Source organism: Clarias gariepinus, chromosome 6, assembly GCF_024256425.1.
Source record: "Clarias gariepinus isolate MV-2021 ecotype Netherlands chromosome 6, CGAR_prim_01v2, whole genome shotgun sequence".
NCBI classification, from domain to species: domain Eukaryota; kingdom Metazoa; phylum Chordata; class Actinopteri; order Siluriformes; family Clariidae; genus Clarias; species Clarias gariepinus.
Genome location: NC_071105.1, coordinates 2,570,489 through 2,594,841, shown reverse-complemented (window position 1 = coordinate 2,594,841; position 24,353 = coordinate 2,570,489). Strand labels below are relative to the sequence as shown.

At 37.7% G+C, this 24,353-nt stretch overlaps 1 protein-coding gene across 2 annotated transcripts in view; it reads right to left on the bottom strand.

Moving 5' to 3' along the window:
* Positions 1-361: 361 nt before the first annotated feature.
* LOC128526583 (gamma-aminobutyric acid receptor subunit gamma-3) overlaps positions 362-24,353 on the bottom strand; it is a 137,693-nt gene continuing 113,701 nt past the window's right edge. Inside the window, exons 6-10 of one of the 2 annotated variants that reach the window (XM_053498584.1) lie at positions 23,809-23,946; positions 14,658-14,810; positions 13,975-13,995; positions 4,892-5,115; positions 362-640 (exon numbers count right to left, since the gene is read on the bottom strand). In XM_053498584.1, coding sequence (XP_053354559.1) covers positions 362-640; positions 4,892-5,115; positions 13,975-13,995; positions 14,658-14,810; positions 23,809-23,946 — 815 coding nt within the window. The remainder of the gene's footprint in view (positions 641-4,891; positions 5,116-13,974; positions 13,996-14,657; positions 14,811-23,808; positions 23,947-24,353) is intronic. The other variant, XM_053498585.1, reaches the window with a different exon arrangement.

The window sequence follows — 24,353 nt, the reverse complement described above, 5'->3', positions numbered from 1 at the left end:
CCATAAGAGCAGCTTTATCCACTTGTACTGAGACTTTCTCGTTAGATAAACATCACACTTCTGTGATAAGTGATTTTTTTTCCTTGGTACCTGAAGAACAAAGGCAAAGACGTCTGGCAGGTAAACGCTCCCAGACAAAAAGCCTGTGGACTTCCGACTGTGTAGAAAGAGCCGGATTCCTTAGCTTAAGGGCTTGGAAAGTATCTGCTTGTAACTTCATTATGGCAAAATGTTTTTTTTTTAAGGTTTCCCAACCTCTGACTAAACAAAGTTCCCATTTTTTGGACTGTACCTTAGAAAGTCTTGGTGCAATTGTTGTCCAGTTGTGCTCTGCGCCTTCGCAAACAAAATGATTGGATTGCTAAAGATAGAGGTAGCCTACCCAGTAGACGACATTAAACAACAAGAAGGAGGTGGGGAAGAAGACGCGTGAGTATGCGTCCAGTTCCAAAATATCTATGTGGACTCTGCCCTTTCTCCAGGCTCCTCCTTTGCATTCCTCGTAGCAGCAGAAGAAGCTCTGGCAGTCTTTTCCATCCAAGCACTCGTATAGACAGGCGTCATCAAATTCTTGCCAGTACATGGAGTTGTTCAGAGCGATGACTGTAGGAGGAGGTCCCACATCCAGCACTGAGTAGTTCTGTAAGACCAACAGAATTATTGTTTAAATTAAAGCTGAAGGTTGTAACTTCTCTCACATCCAGAGTGTTCCATTTTAAATTCAGTGTGGTAGTGGACAGAGATTAAACGCCAACATTTGTACAAGCAAATAATCTTTACTGTACCTTCACCACTGACTAGGTAGCCAGTCTCACTAAACGTTCCATAGCCATGCTGTTACAGTATGTGCTGGGTCAGGTACAAGTGTGTGCAGAGGGATGCACCTATTGAAACGGTCAAGGACTGTAGTGACATGACAAATAATGGATACTACGAGCAAACACACAGTGCTGATTTTTTCATTTTTTGTGTATTTGTCGCATTTAAATTATTCAGATCATCAAAAAATGTAATATTACATAAACATAATCCGAGGATATACAAAGTGCAGTTTTTAAATGATGATTTAATTTATTAAAAGAAAAGAAAAATCTGCCCAAACCTACCTGGCCCTGTTTGAAAAATGTAATTCTCCCTTTCTAAATCATGAATGAACTGTATTTTTTGGAAAGCTAAGTTAAAAATCATTTGCCGCAAAAGGCCTCATTACTGCCAGATCTTTTGTATCAAGAAATCACTTAAATATAACCTTTCTGACTGTGTAAAGCACACTAAAAGATCTAAAAAAGCAACACGATCTGAAGAAATTCGATAACAAATGAGAAACAAAGTAATTGATGTGTATCAGTCTGGGTACAATGCCATTTCTAAGGCTTGGGGACTCCAGCAAACCACAGCGAGAGCCATTATCCACAAACGAAGAAAAACTTGAAACAGTAGTGAACCTTCCCAGGAGTGGCTGGCCTACCAAAATTACTCCAAGAGCACAACAATGACTCATCCAGGAGCTCATAAAAGAACCCAGAACAACTTCTAAAGAACTGCAGGCCTCACTCGCCTCAGGTGAGGTCAGTGTGATTCAATAATATGAAATAATAAGAAAGAATAATAAGAAATAAGCAGCTTCAGGGCCTGGACGACTTGCCATAATTAATGAAACCATGAATTCTGCGCTCTACCAGAAAATACAGAAGGAGAATGTCCAGATATCAGTTTGTGACCTCAAGCCTCAAGTGCACTCGGGCTATGCAGCAGGACAATGATCTGAAACACATCAAGTCCACCTCTGAATGGCACAAAAAAACATAATTTATGTTTGGAGTAAATTTGGAGCAGCCTAGTCAAAATTTCTAAAGTCCTTAAAAAGGCGTTTCACTATTTGAAACCCTCCAATGTGGCTTAGTTAAAAATTTCTGCATAAAAGAGTGGGCCAAAATTCCTCCACAGGGAGGAACTGACTCATTGCCAGTTATCACAAATGCATGATTGCAGTTTGTGGGTGGCACAACCAGTTATTGGGTTTGGGGGGCAATTTACATAGAGCCAGGCAGGTTTGGATAGCTTTTTTCTCTTAATAAAAAAGGTATTTTGGTTGCAACAACTAGGCAAAAAAAGAATAAAAAATCATATTACAAATAATTTTTCATATACTTTAGTTTTTGTGGCACTGTAAGTGGAGTACTGTACTGTAAGTGGAGTATTGTTCTCTCTTGCTTTTACCCAAAGGTAACCAAATCCACAATTATCATTTTGGTTCTCCAAAGAAATGCAAGGTCTTGTATTTACAGTTTGGAAACAATTTATTCACTGAGCTTCCATAGCATATTGCAAAAATGTTTTATAAAGCAAAGGCCAGGCATAAAAAAAAAAAAAAAATACTCTAAAACTTACAAGGTCACATTAGGGCTGGAAATTTTGCACTTTGCTACTTTGCACTTTAAACTTGTGAGTCAAAGTGTTCCAGTATTTCATTAGCATCAAACAAGTCACATGCAGATTAAGCCGTCCTGGTAAGCACGCAGTCACACGCATCCCACACCAAAGCGTCTGTCTGATGTGCTAAAGCAAACCAGCAGGCGTGCATGTGTTTATTAGTTTCATCTGGCCATCACCCATATAAAGAATCCACCCACCTACCAGAAATGAATTATTAACCCGTTTCACAACGTGCTTTGGTACCAAGTTTGCTTGCCATCAGCACTGCCTAAACAAGGTACTTAGTATTTAATAACATTTACCTCCTACGTAGGTTCATGGACCTGCTAAGAAAAAATGTTGATTGTGTTCCTGAAGAACCTTCGGTCCTGTATGTGTTAGTGCTTACCCAGCTTGTCTTTGTGTTGGAGCAGAAAAAACACTAAAACTTGCAGGACCAGGACTGGGAACCTGTGAAGTATGGAAGCGACCACTTCCTGATCAGGAAGATTGTTTAGACAAGCTTGTACTAAGTGTGTGTATAATCTAGATTCTACTTCCGAGGTCAATTTTGTCCTGAAGTCTATACCTGGCTTGGTTCTTGATTGGCATTATACAGTATGTGTCTACAACCCCTCTTGCATAAATGGATAGATAAAAAGATCTCACAGTTCTGGGCTAAGACCAACAGGTTGCTGTGGGTGGCCTGGTCATCAGGCTACCACCTGTGGGCACCGTTTACAGACGTGGCTCCACATAAACCTAAACCAGACAGTTTTCTTGTTACCCTCATCATGCCTTTCATGGGGGTCTATAGGGATTATGATTTAACCATCCGTTCTTTCAGCATCCATAATATCCAGGTTTGCTGAAATGGTACTTTGCTTCATACGCAGCATTCATTTAATGCAAATTGCAATCAAAGCTTATTACATAACCCACCTCTTTGTAGATGTAAATGAATATAAGTCTGAGGCATTAATTTGAAGTGGGAATAATTACATATTTACTGGTGCTGTCTCCAGCTGTCCAATCATGATGTATTTGCACAAGTGCAGGAAGATACTGTATATATTAAAAAGTGTACTTTTTAAACCTCCTGTGAATGATCTTCATGTCGAGTTGCTCCGCATCCTGGTTTTCTTAAAATCCACCAAAAATCAAGATGTACGACAACTTCAGTATTCTCAGGATCTATTTTTTTGGACATAGATGAGCTAACTGTGTACCATCAACCCAACATGAAAAACATGAAGCATCAATAGAACAAAACCTATAGTGGAAATGATTTACCAGGGTTGTTCAAGTCAAACCAGGACTTGGGCTGAAATAAAGATGTACAAGCAATCGACATTTACAGAAGCCTTCAAAAATACTATACTGATGGGATTCCTATCTGCAGTTTTTGAATGATGCGAATATTTTAAAGATGGCTGTACGTCCGTGAAAGATGTCCCCAGCCAAGTGGTTTGGAGTTGTTCCCATGAGCATTCAGTAAGTGAAACACCTGAACCTTGAGAATCGCCAACTTGTGAAAGAGACGCATCTGTCTGTGTAAACTGTACCCACAATCATTAACCAACACCACTTGGCTGGGAGTTATTGCCACATCCCCCGTACACAGTCCGGACCTCCTGATGTTTGGGCCGTTAAAGGAGTTTCTGGGAGGCTAGCATTTCAGAGGTGAAGCAGGCAGTCCGATCACGGCTCTGGCATACTGAAAAAACGTTCTATCTTGATGATATCCAAGCACTAGTGAAACACTGGGATAAGCGTTAGTGTAGTAGGGAGAAATAAATAGACTGTTTACTCTCAGAACTGTGTTCTGTTATTCTGTACAATTAAAAGTTCCGCTTTGATTTAGAAACCTTCCATTTGAGCTATAAAGGTATACACTATTGTAATAGCTGGTTGTTCTGCCATGGAAACATTCTTAATTCTTCACAGCAGGAAGCTAATTTCGTGGCTAACAACAGATATCATTAGCATTTAACGTCACTGGTATTACCTATATATATATATATATGCAAAATATGTTTAATAAACCAAACTTTTCAGTATAACCAGAGACCGAAGGTCAGCTAGCCGAAAATAGCATTTATGACGATAATGTGGTCCCAAAAATCTCCTTCTCTGCTGAGTTGATTAGCATTTATACGATATTTAATGAGAAACAGGCAGAAACAACCTCATAAAATCCAGTAATTGAGTTTACAGATTTTTTTTTAATGGATAATGTTCAACAATCCATTTTTCTAACTGCTTCAGAATTTCCATAATGAAAATGAGGATTTTAGTATTTTTCTGGTTGAAAAGTCGAAAGTTAAATGATCATTAAACTGCTATAACACTAATGTTGAGTGGGGTCAGATAGAGGAGTCAATGTGTTTCATTGCAATTTTGATGACAGCATCTGGTTGAGTGTACCAAACTGCTCCAATGACAAAATCATTGCTGCTCATGTCAGAGCCCTTACCGGTCTTTTCGTCTTTTTACAGGTCGGCCTGCGAGCACTGTACGAGTAGTAGTTGAGCGTGGCGTACTCCATGAGGGCCGCGAAGACAAACAGGAAACAGACGGTCACAAAGAGGTCCATGGCTGTGACGTATGAGACTCTGGGTAACGACGTCCTGGCCACAGTGCTCAGTGTGGTCATGGTCAACACCGTGGTTATTCCTGCCAGTAAAAGACAAACACATTCTCGTTGAGATGAGACAATGTCCAGTCATGTTGTTATTTACATACAGAAACCCAGAGAAAAAAAAAGTTAGTCTAGTTATTATGTGCATTCACAAGCTTTTAATATGAACATGTTTTTTGTAAAGTTCTGCTAGCAAAGATAAACCACGATGGATCAGAAAAAGGTCGCATTGAACCCTTCAGGGTTGAGGGTTTGATTCCTGCCTTGGGGTCTGTGTGCTTGGTGGGTTTTCTCAGGGTACTCCGGTTTCCTCCCACAGTCAGAAGACCTGCAGATAAGGCTAACTGGCGCTCCTAAATTGCCCGTAGTGTGTGCTTTATGTTGGATTGACACCCTATCCAGGGTGTACCCTGTCTCGTGTCCTATGTCTCCAGGGATAGGCTCCAGGCCCACGGTCTGTTTGTATACAGATGAAGCTGTACATAGACAATGACCGAGTGAAGGAGTCATGTTATATATGTTATATGTTATATAGAGAAATGTTTGTCTTTCTTTTGCCATGCAGCAATTGTCCAATCTTTACAAAATGTAGGTTTATTAAAGACAGATTATACTTTTTATCCAGGTATTGTTGTACATTTAATATCGTGAAATGTCCAAATAGTTATATTTTTCTCCACTAATCCCTATTTTTGCTCTCTTTTAAAGTTGAAACAATTAGAAAACCTTTTAGTCCTACCTATTACTGTTACAAAACACTAACACTAAATACTTCCTTACATGTTACATAAATATCTCCTTCATCAAATCTAAGTGCCTGTGCATGATGCCTGTTGCTATAGAAATGTAAATAACACATTAAAACATTAGATTTGTAGCTGCATTACTGGCAGAGTCGCATTCATCATAAAATTAATCACTTGCATGATCAGATGTTGCTACCATCATTTTCTTCATGATGGCTTTGTCACTTGCTTCGACACCTTTCTTGTCGCATCAAATTGAAAATCCCACCCACACACTCAGACTAACTCCTTCACACTCTCCCTTGAACATTCCAGTGATGCCACTGAACCCCACTGACTGTCCCACTGTTTCCCAGAGGTTTCCATAGAAACTAACAAGCCACATCTATTTCAGTCTGCCGTTTCGTCCTCTCATCCTCTGTACTATGCCACTGCTGGTCACCCTGATTAGCTTAACCTGCCTCTCCTTAATACACTGCCACTTTGTCAGAGAGCCGTGCATTTCCGTGCTACGAAAAAAAAAGAAGAAAAAAGCTCATAGGAAGACATTTCTGCGATATGATGTGACTCACAGAGGCACTTAGTTCGAACACCAGCCCATTAGACAAACAGGGGTTTATGGAGGCGGAGAAAGGAAAGAGTGATCATGATTCCAGTGACTTGCTTGTTAAAATCATTTTGATTGCTTTGTTATGCCAACGCACAGCTTATCCATCACAGCTTCTTCACGAGGAGGGGGGGGGGGGGGGGGGTGCGACAGAGCAGCCCAATACATTTGAGAATTTTCCCAGATATTAATGTGCCTTATATATGGATTATAACATGCTATGAGTGTGTTCATAGCAATTCATAATCCCATTAAAAACAGTAGTTCTGTAACACTTTCTAAGTTGACTTATTTACAATAACTTCTTAATAGCTTCATAATATTGTGACATACTGAATGTTATAACACCTGGTTCTATGGTATGAAACCATAGTAACTGTAAATGTTCTGTAAAGTGATCTTGGCGTCGACATTTTCATCATCATCATTCTTGGGCTGTCTGTTACCATATTTTATTAAAGGTTAGTGCTTATTATGCTTCATTACACCTACATAGTCATTAATTTCTAAAAGGGTCAGCGATTGTAGGCATCAGTTCCATCACCACGTTGCTGCTGTTGGGTCCTTATGAAATGGGCCCTTAATTCTAAACTGTTCAGATGTATAATGAGATGTAAGTCACTGATATTCATAAAACTCCGCCGACGCCCAGCTCAGCTGCTCCAGCTCCGCCGCCGCCAAGCACCGCGGACATTGGAAGAAATCTTCTTCTCCGTGTATAGTGTATCTCTATGGCAAAATTAAAGCGCCCCATACTGGTCTGGCATATATACTACACCGTTTTCAGTGGTTTTGTGTGTACGCAGATATTTCTTGAGACGATGCCGTGTTTACGAGTCTTAGTGTTACTGTGTGTGCTTTACAATGTCTGACAACAGCCACTTTTTTAATTTGTGTATATTTAATCTTCTGGATTCTAGATTCTAAAGTTGACATTGTTATCATTTTTAATTCCTGGAATGGAAGAAATTGAGAAATCCTTGAAGAAATCCTTATGATAGCATAAACTGCATTGTTTTAATCACTCTTTACACAAAAATATTCTTTGGTGTTTTTATTTAAAAAAATAAAAACAGTTAAGGTTTAGTAGTCAGTGCGCACCGTTTGTACATTTACTGTTATATATACGCACTTATAATTCACTTTTCAAATTACGGACTACATCGTCTAAAATTAGATGTCTAAAATAGTTCTCCATTAGTTTATATAAAAGCAGATATTTCGCTTTCTATAAGTATATATTTTTTACGTCTGTGAGGTGAGTATACACTGACGTGCTCAAGGTCACCGAAAACAATACAGAATAGCGCACCCGGTTTCCTTTTATTATTTCACAAAATTATAACATTTGTGCGTCATTGTGAGTGCGCTTAAATAAAAGTGGAGTCTTATGAAGGCTATGTACAGTAGCTTATATAGTTTTATTATATCATTTTTAAACATTAATCTGGCAAACCTTTTCTGATGCACACCCAGAGTCAGTTTTCTGGCTATACGCTAGTGTTACTGTACATGATATGATCTAAAGGCTAGATATAAAGGTAGACATTAAATTTGCTTAAATTCGATGCAAATAAGAAACGCCTATATTTAATTTTAATTCTGAACTGTAATTTTAGTACTGTGATTGTAAATTCAGTTAATGTTTTACTTGTATTTCATAAGGTTTTGCCAGCGGCGGTACAGCGCAACGGGGGCCATTATTTATTATTTAAGAAAATTATGATGATCATAACAGCCTACTGCATTTCATTCTTATAATAACGCAAAAACACAAGTGGGGCTGATTGACATCGACATCTGCTGACGCAGTAGAACGTCCTGACAATGTTTAAATTTAATGGTCATTTATTTCAGTTAATAAATCTACAACAAATTTTAAAAACACAAAATGACACAAAACCCTACACGTGTAGCTTTCTAATTACACATGATAACACCTAAAGCCTCACTGTGTTAACGTTTATTTCGCTTAAATTTGACCCTAAAAATATTAAATTTAATTTGAATTCTACATTTGTACTGTAATTTTAGCAATTGATTTGCCAGAAAAAACTAACAATGGACTATGGCACTCTATTGAGACGGGGTTGAAAGGTGTTACTCATTTATTTATTCTCTACAAGGGCACTAACTGCAAAGACCAAACTGTTACCAAATCGTTCCCGCCGATTAGGCACGTGGTCCGTTGCCTAGCAACACTGAACGAAACGAGGCATAATCGTGGTGTTTGCTTCGGTTATGACATAGCATAGTTTATTATCTGCTGTGGTGGATCTAATTTATTCAAACCCAATAATAAAGCTTTATATCCTCAGGAGGGGTCATTACATTGTTTTAGCGATAATTTCATGGAAGCGAGTTCAGAACCAAATCGCTGCTCCTGCTCCATCTAAAGCACTGTCACACTTAAAAAACATCCAAGCCGTTCAGAAGCTTCAAATAAAATGAACGAACTAATGAATTTTCTCAAAACTTTATAAAATTAAGTATAGCTAAATCCCTAAATCTCCTTATAAAATATCGCTGATTATCAACGCAGGAATGAATGGCGAATTGTCAATATTTACCAAGGGTTGCTTTACCAAGAGCAGGAAGCAGGTGGAAGAAAATTTGGAAAGGTGGAGGTATGCTCTGGAAAGCAGAGGAATGAAGGTTAGCCACAGCAAGACAAAATACATGTGTGTGAATGAAAGGGACCCAAGAGGAACGGTGAGGCTACAGGGAGCAGAGGTAAAGAAGGTGCAGGATTTTATGTACTTGGGGTCAAACTGAGAGTGTTCAAGCAACGGAGAGTGTTTAAAGGAGGTGAAGAGGCGGGTACAGGCAGGTTGGAATGGGTGGAGAAAAGTGTCAGGTGTGTTGTGCGATAAAAGAGTATCAGCAAGAATAAAAGGAAAGGTGTACAGGACAGTGGTGAGACCAGCGATGCTCTTTGGCTTAGAGACAGTGGCACTGAAGAAAAGACAGGAGGCAGAGCTGGAGGTAGCAGAGCTGAAGTTCTCTTTGGGAGCAACAAGGATGGATAGGATCAAGAATGAGTTCATCAGAGGGACAACCCACGTTAGATGTTTTGGAGATAAAGTCAGAGAGGCCAGATTGAGGTGGTTTGGACATGTTCTGAGGAGAGATGGTGAATATATCGGTAGAAGGATGCTGAGGTTGGAACTGCCAGGCAGGAGGTCTAGAGGAAGACCAAAGAGGAGATTTATGGATGCAGTGAGAGAGGACATGAAGTTAGTTGGTGTAAGATAAGCGGATGCAGAGGATAGGGTTAGATGGAGGCAGATGATTTGCTGTGGCGACCCCTGAAAGGGAACAGCCGAAAGTCAAAGGAGACATCCTGAATGACGCATAGTTAGTATGTGCGATTCCTTGCGCCATCTGCTGAGAGAAATGAGAATCGCAGGTTGGAAAAGGCGGAAAACGACAGGAACGGCGCCCAGCTGTCAGCAATCTTACGTAAATAAGAGCAAAATAGCTTTATACTGGCTTTTACTGGTGCGATTTTAAAAATGTAAGCATGCAGGGTGATTAAGCTCACAGATCTAGAAAAAGTCATGAAAGGAGGATCCTGGAATTTGATCGAGTGTGAAATTAATTTTTTTCCTATTGCGGTCAAATGACTGGCACTCGGCACTTCTAGTGTTAAGAACAGTAGCAATTGCTTGTAATATAAATCTTTCCTAGATGACAGTTTTATGAATAGTTATAAATGTGTTATAAACATATGTACGGTATCGTCATGTATCTTTCATTTCATCAACACAATTTACTGAAGTGGAATCTTTTTTAGGTTATTAGTTGCAGTTACATAAGCAATTTAATATAATAATGATTATGATAATGATTTGCAGCTTAATGTCACGTTAGAGTCAGGTGTTATTAGGTTGGTTGATATCACTAATAAATCAGGCACATGTCAGCTGATGTATTTCTGATCTTACTATCAATTATAAATAAATAAAAAACGTAATTGTACAGTATGCAGCCTAAAGCTTTACATGGTGATGGACCGAATGCTGTGATATCCTGCATGGCCTGACCTTTCCTTGGTTGTGTCTGTGAGTCTCATCTCTCTTCTGTCGTTTCTTTTCGGACTTCATTCATCAACCGGGATGTGCATAAAAAAAATCTTTATTTTTTTTTTTTTGGGGCCTGTTCATTTTCCCCCCACCAAAAGCATAATGACTTCTTTTGTCAGACAGATTAATTGCATCCATCCTTCTTTTCTTTCTCAACTATCCTCCCTGCTGTTTTTTTTTCTCCTTCTCAACACAGGAGACCGAAACGAGTACTTGTCTCTCTCACTTCCATTTCTCTTTCCCGGGATGTGACGGCCTTTGTCCGTAACCCAACCTGTTGTTATCTTGAAAACACACAGTAGGGCTTTACTGTCACGTCCATTTTATAAAAGAGTCGACTTGAAGAATGAAAATAAAAAAAAAAACAAGCAGCAGAAGGTCATTGGCTAATTCTGTAAAGTGGTAGATTGTTAAAATGGATGAATTTATTTTTGCCTTTTAGGACTTTCAGAGATTAAATCTGGCAGATCAGTTTCCTCTATAACATATTCTTTTGTGCCATATGTGTAGTAATTCATAAATACATTTATAAAGTATTATAATGTGTTCATAAAGTATCTTACACACTGCTAGAATTATTTATGAAAAGGCTTTACAATTAATAAAAAATATATATAAGTATTAAAAAAATCAAGACCTCCCCTAATACATACGTTACATTTTATAATGCACGCATGAAGCATTAACTACAAAGATTATTAACAAAAATAAACTAATCAACACGGACTATGAAGATTCTATATCTACTGTATGTTACAGTGAGGTCAATAAGTATTTGATCACACTGTGATTTTGCAAGTTCTCTTACTTAGAAATCATGCAAGGTCTACAATTTTTAGCGTAGGAGCATTTTCACTGTGAGAGACAGAATCTAAAAAGAAAAATCCGGAAATCACATTGTATGATTTTTTTAACAATTTATTGATGAATTACTGTGTCAAATAAGTATTTGATCACTTGCTTATCATCCAGATTTCTGACCCTTAAAGACCTGTTATTTTGCTTTTAAATAGTCCAGCTACACTCTGCTCATGATTCTAAATTAGTAGCACCTGTTTGAGGTCGTTATCTGTCATAAAGACACCTGTTTACGCCACAATCAGCCAAAGTCTTAAGTAGATACATGGGGTATCAATGATGCTAAGAATGGTGAAGAATCAGCCCAGAACTACACGTGAGGAGCTGGTCAATGCCATGAAGAGAGCTGGGACCATCGTTTCTAAGACTACTATCAGTAATACACTGAGACGTCATGGTTTTAAATCTTGCATCGCTCAGAAGGTTCCCCTGCTTAAGTCAGCCCATGTCCAGGCCCGTCTGAAGTTTGCCAGGGACCATCTGGATGATCTAGAGGAGTCATGGGAAAAGGCCTGTGGTCAGATGAGACCAAAGTAGAACTTTTTTGTCTTAACTCCAATCGCCGTGTTTGGAGGAAGAAGAATGATGAGTATCATTCCAATAATACCATACCTACAGTGAAGCATGGGGCTGGAAGCATCATGCTCTGGGGGTGTTTTTCTGCACAGGGGACAGGACGACTGCACTGTATTAAGGAGAGGATGAACGGGGCCATGTATTGTGACATATTGGGCAAAAACTTCCTTCCCTCAGTCAGAGCATTAAAGATGGGTCGTGGCTGGGTCTTCCAACATGACAATGACCCAAAGCACACAGCCAGGAAACCAAGGAGTGGCTCCATAAGAAGCATATGGACTATTTAAAAGCAAAATAACTGGTCTTTAAGGGTCAGAAATCTGGCTAATAAGCAAGTGATAAAATACTTATTTGACAAGGTAATTCACAAATAAATAGTTAAAAAATCATACAATGTAATTTCCGGATTTGTCTTTTTAGATTCTGTCTCTCACAGTGGAAATGCACCTATGCTGAAAATTGTAGACCCTCCATGATTTCTAAGTAAGAGAAATAGCAAAATCACTGGGTGTTCAAATACTTATTGACCTCACTGTATAATGCACTCAATTAAGCATTATAAACGTATACACATTGTTGGAATGAAAATGAAATGGAAATAAAACGTCATTACAGTTTGCGTATTATACACATTCTTAGCTTAATAGATGGAAAGAGGTGCATCGTAGGTAATAGGGATATTTATATTCTTTAAAATGAATTTTAAAAACAGTGTTTAATAATAAATAAAAAAAATTAACATATAGGCTGTAGAAGACTATGAAATATGTTACTATGCTGATGACACTGACTATAAAGACCGTACTGTATGTATACTTATAAATTCTTAGCAATCATTAATGCTCCTCTCAGGACGGGCTCAGGAATGAGGAAGAGATGGGGAGAGTGTTTGATCGCTCTTGTCATGGGAGGGGGGCAGGTCACAAGCTGTTAAAACTCCGCCAATGCTTACAATCAGAACAATTAGAGTTCCAGACACTAGCTCTCTCCAGAAGGTGGAATGGTCGGGTCCTGAGTGACACTTTTTTTAAAAGACTGATGGAGGCACTCCAGGATAAGCTAATCTCCCACAAACTCCACATGTCATTCCAAGATCTCATGGATCTGACGGGCAGAGTGGATTCAAGTCTCCGCCTCCTTCAAAGCTCAGCCAGACTATCATCACCCAAAGACCTCCGTCGACCCTCCTCCCCATGAACCAATCCCCAGGAGGAACCCGCATCTCTCGTGAGGATTGACGGTGACGCCGAGTTGATGGTGCCTGTTTCTACTGCGAGAGACCTTGTCACCAACGCAAGAACCGTCCAGTAGGAAGGAGGCACCCTCTAGTCCAGCTGGAAGGACTGGAGGGCTTGACTTTAGGAAGACCACCAACTGCTCCCCATTTTCCTTATCCATGAACAATGGACCCAACTGGTGCAAGCACTGATTGATTGATTGTTGAGAATAGTTAATTCCTGACTCAGCATTGGGTATGTTCCAAAATCTTTTAAATTAGCAGTTATTAAACTGATAATTAAGAAACCTGACCTCGACCCCTGTCAGCTGTTTAATTACAGGCCAATATCAAACCTCCCCTTTATCTCTAAGATTTTGGAAAAGATAGTAGCTGAGCAGCTATGCTCATATCCTCATAGAAATAGCATACATGAACTGTATTAGTCAGGATTTATGCCTCATCACAGCACAGAGACAGCACTCGTTAAAGTACTGTAGTAAATGGCCTCCTATTGGCCACTGATCAGGGTTGTGTAACTATGCTTGTATTACTTGACCTCAGTGCAGCTTTTATGTACCATTGATCAGTTTAGAAAATGTAGTAGGAATTGAGGGTACAGCCCTCTCCTGGCTCAGATCCTATTTGACCGATCGTTATCAGTATGTAGATTTAAGTGGTGATTATTCTGCATGTTCTCTAGTGGAGTTTGGTGTTCCACAGGGTTCAGTTTTAGGCCCACTGCATTTTCTCTTTACATGCTTCCTCTGGGCAACATAATCCGTAAGCATCATGTTAGTTTTCATTGTTATGCTGATGACACACATCACCAGATGAGAAAAAACAGCTTACTAAAGTTGAGCAAGGTGTGCAGGACATAAGAGATTGGATGCTAAATAACTTACTTCTACTTAATCCTAATAAGACAAAAGTTCTATAGGACCACATACAGCTAGAAGTAAGATTTTAGATCACACTGTAACTTTAAATGGCCTTTCTGTTCCATTAAGTACAACAGTAAAAGACCTTGTGATTACAGATTCCAGCCTTTTATCTGAAGCTCATACAGATAATATTACCAGAATAGCATTCTTTAACCTCAGAAATATTGCCAAGATAAGAAATATAAAGGCACTATTTATTTAATCAAGTATTTTTATAAATGGATTTGTCTTGAACCTGTCATGTGCCATGACCTGCTTGCGAGCTGCAGCCATGTCTTGTCTTAGCCTTGCATCTGTGGAGGAACCACCAGATTTTACCCACGTCCCTTTAGAGTACCATCATCTCAAGGAGCGCTGTCTCTCTTTTCACCTGGGATCTTCCTCAAAAGCCTTCCTCCCGCAAACTCTCCCTGTTATGTCGGGCCTTTCACTATGACTAAGATGCGCCATGACACATGCGCCGTCAAGCTCTTGCTCCCCTCTACTATGCGGCGAGTCAACCCCACGTTTCATGTGTCCCAGTCACGCCGTCTCGTATGTGTGTGTGTGCGTTTTTGTGTGATGTATACCTAAAGCAGTCCTGGCTGGTGTTGCGTCTTTTTTAATCCAGAAGGAGACCCATGAGAGGACGACGGTGAGGATGCAGGGGATGTAGGTCTGGATGGTGAAGTAGCCCATCCTTCTGCTCAGATCAAAATAAACCGTCATCACCACATAGTCACCTGAGGAGCGGAGTCACAAACAAACTGTAATTAAGTGTAATTCAAGCGTAATTAAGTTGCTTTTTGAGGGATTTTCATTTTATGTTACGTAAATAAATGAAAAAAGAAATAATTTTTTATTAAAAAGCACTACAGTATGTCTTACTGTTAAAGGTAAAATAATCAATGACATTGGGGTGTGGTGAGGTGTACTGTTACCAAAACGATGATTTTTTTAAAATAACAGCACGTCCCTAAGTGTTTTATTTCTAACCATTTTCTTTGTCTAAACAACAATACACTCTATTTTGTACAGCACTGTGGTATTACTACTTATAGACTACTACTACTAATAACAATAATAATAATAATAATAATTTGCATTTACATGGAAATAGGTTTTATTTTAGTTATGACTTTGTACCTGTTACTTTTATAAAAGGCATTATTATTTATATTTTGTGTATACTAAGTTAAATATGTAGATTTTTCTTCACCCATTCACAGTTAAATGTTTACAAAGATAATTTTGTTGTTGTTGATGGTGGTAGTGAAATTTGGCCAGTTTAATCTAAGCAAAGCCTTTCAATCCCTACCCTGACCTTAACCCTAACCCTAATCCTGTTCCTAACACTGTCCCTATCCCCACCTCCTTACTCTAACCCCGCCCCACCACCTAACCCTAATCCAACACCAACCCTGACACCTAATCCTGTCCCTAAACCCAAACCTAAAGGAAAAGGAAAGGTTTATGAGCCTGGTACAGTATGTCATAAAAAGCACAAACCTCAACCATAAGGGGATCTAAAATTATCTTTTACAGATGGATTTCATTTCAGTTGCTTTAATTGGTTGCCAGTAAGTTTGTGACAAGTTTGCACTTCTCACCAGTTTAATTCACAACAATACAAAAAAAATAAAACAAAACTATATCCTGAGGCGCCAACAATCAAGTGGTAAAGAATGGAGTTTTAGAAGCACAGCAAAGGAGGAGGAGATCTTATATCACACTAACACAGATATACTAACACTTATATCACAAAGCAGAGCTCATTACAATGCACCGGTCCTGTGAAAATCCTGCCTTTATTTAGTATCAGTAATACTTTATTTGTCCTTTGCTGACCAGAACATCTTATAAAATGTGAAATAAGAACTAACAGGACAAGTTCTGCTGAGATCGGTTCATAATTAACTAATCGTGACAAACTCTAAGCACAAGTACGTGGGCTAGCTTAAGCCTCTTTCATACATACTGTACATACAAGAGTCAGAAGAGAAGTCTCTAATAGTGTGATTTTGGCACTTTGGTGAGAAAATAGGTGTACTCCTGGGGGTAGTCATTTCGTGACCCAGAAGAGGTGGGCGTATGGATTTGAGGACAGCTTTGATGAGGACAAGGAGTTCTCAGCAAGTGCACGTGAAAACAAGGAAACTGCGCTGATCCAGTGGTTTTGCGAACCGTGAGAATGAGGAACTTTTGTACGGGATTGAGGAGAGCCGAGGAGTGCTTGATGTGAGACTAGAGAGAGGGAACAACCCTAGTGCCACAAAGGGGATTTAAATGGACCCCGCAGAGAACTTCCTAATGGAACCAGGAGAGCAACATAACGTCAGGGAGTGTCCATGAGAGAGCTACAGGAGAAAGGCTTTCTTTCTCACGCCTACAGGGAGAATTCACATGTCCAGTAATTCCTTAGCTTTTTGCCAAAGTTGGAGACTGAATAGAGGATCGAGGAGTTTGAAAAGAACCTAATGACAAGCCAGAAGTTCCAGGTAATCTCCAGGAGTCCAACACTTTTCCTGCCAAAATCGCTCTTGCCAAGATTTCTTATTTCACTTCTGTATGTATGAAAGGGGCCTTAGAGAAATGTTACATTTTGCCTAAAATATACACTACCGTTCAAAAGTTTGGCGTCACTTTCTAACTCCATGATGGTTCCTGATTTTTATTTATTTCTACATTGTAAAGGAATGCTGAAGGCGTCCAAAAACATTTACACTTAGGCATTTGGCAGACGCTCTTATCGAGAGCAACATACATTTTTTTTTTGTCTCATTACACATCTGAGCAGTTGAGGGTTAAGGGCCTTGCTCAAGGGCCCAACAGTGGCATCTTGACCGTTGTGGGGTTTGAACCTGGGATCTTCCGAACCATAGTCCAATGCCTTAACCACTGAGCTACCCCTAAATGCATTAATCTCCTTTGAACAGTTAATGGTGAGATGTTTCTGCTACTTCTGCTCTGTAAAGACTTCATAACGCCTCTAATCTAAGGTGCTGTTAATTGGTCATTTCTCAGGCTGATAACTCTAAATGAACTTCTCGTCTGCGGCAGAGGTAGGTTTTGGTCTCGTCCTCCTGGGACGGCCTTCATGAGAGACAGTTTCATTATGGTGCTCGACGGATTTTGCAAATGCACTTGACAATACTGTTCTTGCAAGAACTATTACAGAAAGGCTGACCTCTGTGTCTTAAAATAACAACTTACTGTTTTATTATATAAACCATAATAAACTGTATTTATTATTAACCAGTATTGTTGTAGAAAGTAGAAAATAAATCGCTAAACAAAAACAAAGAAATTTGCAAGTAACCCCAAACTTTTGAACGGTGGTGTAAATAAAGTTGATTTTTCTACTTGCTACAAGTTGATTTTTTTTAAAGAACTTCAGTAATGCTGCTTGCAAATTCTTAATTTGGAACAAATTCTCAATTTCTTTTTTATTTTATTTTTAAGTTTTTATTAGCATCTAGTAAAAACAGCCTCTGAAGGGTAATCTAAACACATAAAAAACCTGACAATTATTTCACTGAAAAAAAAGAAAAGAAAAAAAAAAAAAAACCTAACACATGAGCTGGGTTTAAGGAGAAAGGTCATCTCTTGCAGTTTCCGGGACCTTCATGCTGTGGGACCCCAAGCTGTCTGATTATAAGGTTAAAATAACAGAAATGTCATGGGGCATCATTACCTGGTGAGGTGACTCCCTGCTGAACTATTAAGCTATTAACTATTAACTATTAATGTCTATTATATATTAACATTTCAAATAAATATGACAGAAAAAAAACACTCCTGAAGAATTAGATACAAAAATATACAAATAAATCTGGACTGACTATTGAGATAATGTTAGTTTATTACCATTAAAGTAAAAATAAAAAAGTTGAAGAAAGAAATACAACCTGTTAAAATGAATCAACATTGCAGCACTTTTAGATCCTGAAGAAACAACTTCAAGAGTTAAATGTTTGTTACGCGATTATCTTTTTTTCTCAAAAATGTTAAAATTTCAGTTACGTTTACATGTACTTTTTTTTTTTTAGGTAATTTAGCTTTTTTTCATAAGAACACATTGAATTGTCAGATGTTTTAAATCACTAATTGTAAAGTTCTTTTAAAAATATATGCTTTAATCATTATATCATCTTAAAAAAAAAAGCATTTAATAAAACTTTTATGCAAAGCAACAACAACAAAAAATGATTAAGCCATGTCCATAAAGCATTGTCATACAGCAATGTATTAAAAAAAAAAAAAAAAAAAAAATATATATATATATATATATATATATATATATATATATATATATATATATATAGCAGAATATGAATTGACTAAAAAAGTATACAAAATATTTCATAAAAATATAAATATAAATATGAATTCCTTTTAATAAAAAAATGCAAAGAAACAACAAAAAAATAATTAAGCCATGGCCATAAAGCATTGTCATACAGCACTATATTAAAATATATATATTTTTATTTATTGAGCAGAATATAAATGGATGGAAAAAGTATACAAAATATTCCATAAAAATATTAATATAATTATGAATTCCTTTTAATAAAAAACATGTCATAGAATAGACACATAAAATAGGAGTACAGATAAAAAATAGCATTTATTTTTATCAATTAATGGAGTATAATAGTTAAATAAACAGTTAAACAGTTAAATAGTTTTAAATTTAAATAAATGAGACAAATGATTAAAAAATAATGTAATAATTACACTTTTTCTATAAATTCACATTAGTTAAAACACACACACACACACACACACACACACGTACTACGCCATGCAGTGAAATGCTGTTTATTACTGTTTCTACTGGAAAAAGGCATAATTAAAATGAAATAAATTCAAAATGAAGCTAAATATACAATTTACTTTAAAATAATTATCATGACAAATGCAGACATGTCCATGTTCACTTCTTGCCAAGAAATGAAATTGCCAATATTTAATTATTTTATTTATCATATGTCAGGAAAAGCTTGGTCTCTTTCGAGCGTAAGTCGTAATGATGTCGGCCTCAACGGATCATTTGAACCACTGCGATGACGGCTAGTGGTCACATTTTTGAAGTCACAAAGATTAAGAAAAAAAAAATTCAATTCTTCTTTTCATATGGAAATTCCCAATTGGACCAAAAAGCAGTGAGTTTTTCTACTTTTCTTCAAAGATTTTTTTTTTTTAATGTAATTGCTAATCTTTGTTACATTTCATTTTCCTGAGACGTATAATGCAGGAACAGTTAAAGAAACATCTTTGCTTTTTCTTCTTTCTCACTGACGTTCTTTCAATGATGTCTGCTGAACAGTGAAGTCCTTTTTCCAGTCCAACAGGCTGCTAATATAAATCCTCCGTCCTCAGTGAAAGCCCGTTATTCACCGTGTCTCTGTCAGTACCTGAATTTTGTCTGGATCGACGTCGCTCACTTCACTTAACACATATCCAGTGGTTTTGTTAATGTTTAGCCTTCTGATAATGTCACACGTGCTGAAAGGAATCGCCCACCTGCAATAAGCCACACCCCTTTCCTGTGTTTGATTTCCCGACCACACCCACTTCCTGTTTGTATGTAATCCCCCAGAGTTCTCAACTATGATTGGATCATCGACTGACCCCACAGAACTCGATCAGGTGACCGAATGTTTATAGTCAGCGTTTTATCTCTCCACCCTTCACTCAAAAACAATCCCAGATTCTTATTTAATATCAGAATTAACCAGGTATAAGACCACCGCAGAAACATGCACTCCAATATCATGTAGTCCTGGGGTTAGGGGAAAACATCTCACTTTAAAACCTGACAGTTTAATAAAGATTGTCAAATAAATCATATCAGATCAGCAGAAGATTTTACTCCCTGTCAACAGACCGAACTCATTTCATTCATCTCTAAATCATCAGTATGTGACTAAATCCTGTACATACACAATTTTTCAAACAAATAACACCAGAAAAAATGGAACCTCTTTTAAAAATAGTTAACTCTTCACTCAGCAATGGCTACATTCCTAAATATTTTAAACTAGCAGTCAGTAGACCCCTGATTAAGAAACATCTTAACTACCAGCTGTCCAACTATATGCCAATATTAAACCTCCGCTTTACTGTAAATGACCTCCTACCTTGGTGTGATTATTAGTTCGAAGCTCATGCAGATTATATTACTAGGATAGCATTCTTTCATCTGACAATTGTATCAATACAGGTTGCAGAAAACTTAGTTCATGCTTTTGTCACCTCTAGGTTGGACAAGGTCTTATAACGACTTGCTGTCCAGATGTTCAACTACAGTAGGTGCATAAACAAGCTCCAGTTAGTCTGCAATGCAGCAGCCGTCACTAGAACCAGAAGATATGAGCTTATCACCCTTATCTCTTCCACACCGCATTGGCTCATCCTAAAACACTAGTCCTGACCTATAAGGTACTAAATGGACTCACGCCAAGCTGCCTGAGTGAACTCCTAGTGTTTCGTGATTTACCGCACTTACTTCGATCAAAGGATGCAGACTGCCTGTCGGTACCTCTTATTATAAAATATATAGTATCTCAGTCTCAATGTTTAAAAATGCCAAGCCTTTTATCAATAAGTTTGTCTTTTTGGGGTGAACTGTTTAGATGCTGTCTTCCTCATTGATCACTCAGGTTTGCTGATGGTAAATTGATTGGTTGCTTTACATCCCAGTTCCCCCTCATGTCTGTGTTTCCTTCTGGCTCTCCCTTTTAAGTTATGCTGTTACAGTTCGTTCTGCCGGAGTCTCTGCTTGCATTCTGCACTAAATACACATTCGCCTTATACATTGTGTGACCATGACCATGCCTTACTGTTATCTCTTGTTCTCTTTCTCTCTCACTACACATGGCACTCATCTCAGGTAGTTTTTTTTTGTTTGTTTTTGTGATGCCATCTGACTGCAGTAACTTAATTTACATTAACATTTTAGGCATTTTGCAATGTAATACAATTTACAAATGTAATGTAAGTGCAGTTACTTAATATTTAAGGACTGAAAATATCCCACAAACCGCTTTGTATCCAAGTAAAAAAATGGAAAACTGATATTATATTACCTTTATATTATATTATCTACATTATAATAACACTTTCCCCATTATACTCAACTTTCAGTCTCATAACACAGAATCCCTGCTATTTCCTTCTGATATCACCCCAATAAGGAGGGGTTCCCTGTTGAATCTGGCTCCTCTCAGGGCTTGCTCATCAGGGACAAACATTTTTATAATTTTTATATTTTTTCAAGTTTTCCACTGTTAAAAACAGTATACAAATAAAAAGTGATTTAAATGTAATGTGTTGCAATGCACCTGCTGTGGGACTTATTGCACCAAAATACATTTCCTATGTCTGTGAGGTCTGGTGATTTTAAGATTCTTTAAGTTCTTGTCTTGTCTATGGTTGCAAAGAAGCGGCTGTGCCAAGCTATACCAACCCATGTGGATTATCTTGGAGGCATTTATCCTTGAACCTCTGTTTGAAACTAATACAAAGCCTGTAAAAAAAAGTTCTCTCTGTTGATGACTGTCGCTGTTGTGAGTTTCGGTCTTTGCTCTGGGTGTTTACAGTAGCGTCGGTACAAATAACTTTTTAATCAGTCTAATGTCAATACAACTCCAATGTCACCTCACGTTTGGTCTTCTGCTTCTGAACTCAGACATAATCAGAGTAAAAATAATATTAAAACTTTTACACTGTGTTCAACTTATTTTGCTACCTGGGTTAAAAAAAAAAAAAAATTAATCATCAGACTCCACAGTGTGGATGGGACAACTGGTGGCACAGGAACAAGTTTTGGGGTTTCACAGCAATTAGAGTAAATACTTATGACATGGAAAAGATTTGTTTGATCTGTATTGATTTTCTGAATGTACGTTCTTCAGAGTTATGACATAAAATCCCAGTAAAGTCCAGTTTCAGGTCCAGGATGAAGAAAAAAAAAATTGTGGAAATGTTCACGGTGAGGGTAAATACTTATGCACCTTGTGGTTAGTGAGGTAGTTTGTATTGTAAACTACTATCATGATTAGTATCACTGTTCTTAGCCTAGTTTCTGTTCTTACTCATGTTTTTTTATTAATTTTTTTATTGAATAAAGTTAAGACTACACTTGTAATTCATGGCCAGAGTTTACATTTGTCTTCTTCAACTCAAGTGAAAAACTCAAAACTATTACAAGGATTTATTTAATAGCACAAACAGAACATTCTGTACTTTTACTAGCTCTAAGCACTTAACATCGTTTTGTACATTGTGACCTTTTCATGCTGGAAAATAACTAAACCTGAAGAGCCTAGACGAGTCACGTCTTTATCTATACGTCGGATAAACACAAATCTTCAAACGAATGATAGATGTGTTAAAGGTTACTGATATTTGATACAGCAAATCTAATCTAATTTAATCTAATCTTAATGTAATAATATATATTATATAGAATGTAGCACATTAATATAAACTATAAATGTACCCACACCTTCTGATCAACCAGAATCCAGTCTAATTGGTGTATAATCATTTACAATAATTAATAACTTCTTCACTACTTCGACCTAATCGAAAAAAAACAGATGTTTTTAAAAAAAAGGCAGAATGTCTGTCTGACAAATCAACAGCGTCCGTAACTAATTTACTTCACATTGACATTTGATGTTAAGGAAATGTGTCATCTGTGTTGTGTTCATGCTCTCGCTGTTATTACGCCCAGAGAAAATGTCAGCACGTCCTTATTTTAGCAGCTGACATTTCCTCTAAAACAACTTCTTCTGACCAAAACTCTGTAAGCCATAATGTCCTTCAAAAACAAACATACTTTATTTGAAGGGTGTGCAATTTCAGCGTTCCTCCACACGCGTAACACATTCATAACACACTCATAAAACATTCATAACACACTCGAAACATGCTCATAACACACTCATAAAACATTCATAACACACTCAAAACATGCTTATAAAATATTCATAACACACTCAAAACATGCTTATAACACATTTATAACACACTCATAACACAAAACATGCTCATAACACATTCATAACACGTTCATAACACTTATAAAACAATTATAACACATTCATAACACACTCATAACACATTCATAACACTTACAAAACATGCTCATTACACACTCATAATAAACTCATAACATGCTCATAACATATTCATAACACTAATAAAAAACTCATAACACATTTATAAAACATTCATACCACACTCATAACACACTCATGTTCGATTTCAGCCTTCATAACACACTCATATTAACCTCAAGCAGGAGCAGCCAGAGGACTAACAACAACAACAACCACATTATCTATCAGCCTTCATAACACACTCATATTTACTCAGCCTTTATAACACAGTCATACCAAATTCAACACACTATTTTTACCTTTAGCCTTCATAACACGTGTAAGACATTTATATTTACTTTCAGTCTTCATAACTTGGTTATATTAATTTTCAGCCCTTATACTACACTCCTAACACATTCATGCACACATTCATCTTTGATGTTCACTATCAGCCTTCATAACGTATTTATTAGACACTTATAACCCATTTCTATTCACTTTTAGTGTTTATAACATGCTCACATCCACATTTTGGATAAAATAAAAAAAAATTCAGCCCATGTTTATAATTCTCATATTTACTTTCAGCCTTCTTAATGTATGTTTCTCACACTAAGTGAGTTACCTGAGGTGGTCTTGAGGACATCCGTGGTGTTCCTCAGTCCCATGAAGTCAAACTGATAAAGTCTCCAGGACTTCTGGTCAGCCGCTTCCACAGAGTTCTTCCTCCACTTGTAGATCATTTCATCTCGCGGGTAGCCATCTGTAATTACACACACACAGCTCAGGTGAGAGCGTCGGACGCAGACCTGAGGAACGTGTGGGTGTAGATAGGGCTTCATTCTATTTATGCACACAATAAGTGTGTGTGAGTGAGACAGAGCAAGAGCTTCTTGGTTGCAGAAGACTTCAAAGTTGCAGAAACCAAAGAATGAAACGCAATTCAATAACGACATGTCATACCACTGGAGAAAGCTTGAGAAGTGAAGTGTCATGTGCTTGTGACGTCACCGCACATGACACACACACGCTGTAGCAGCACGTGCACACAAAACAAATCTCTATGGCTTGCACCGTGATGACGTGTATGCATACGTTAAATCTATAGAACATACATGAACAGTGCACTTTAGTGATGTGTGGACGTCTGATATCACTATGGAAATTCTT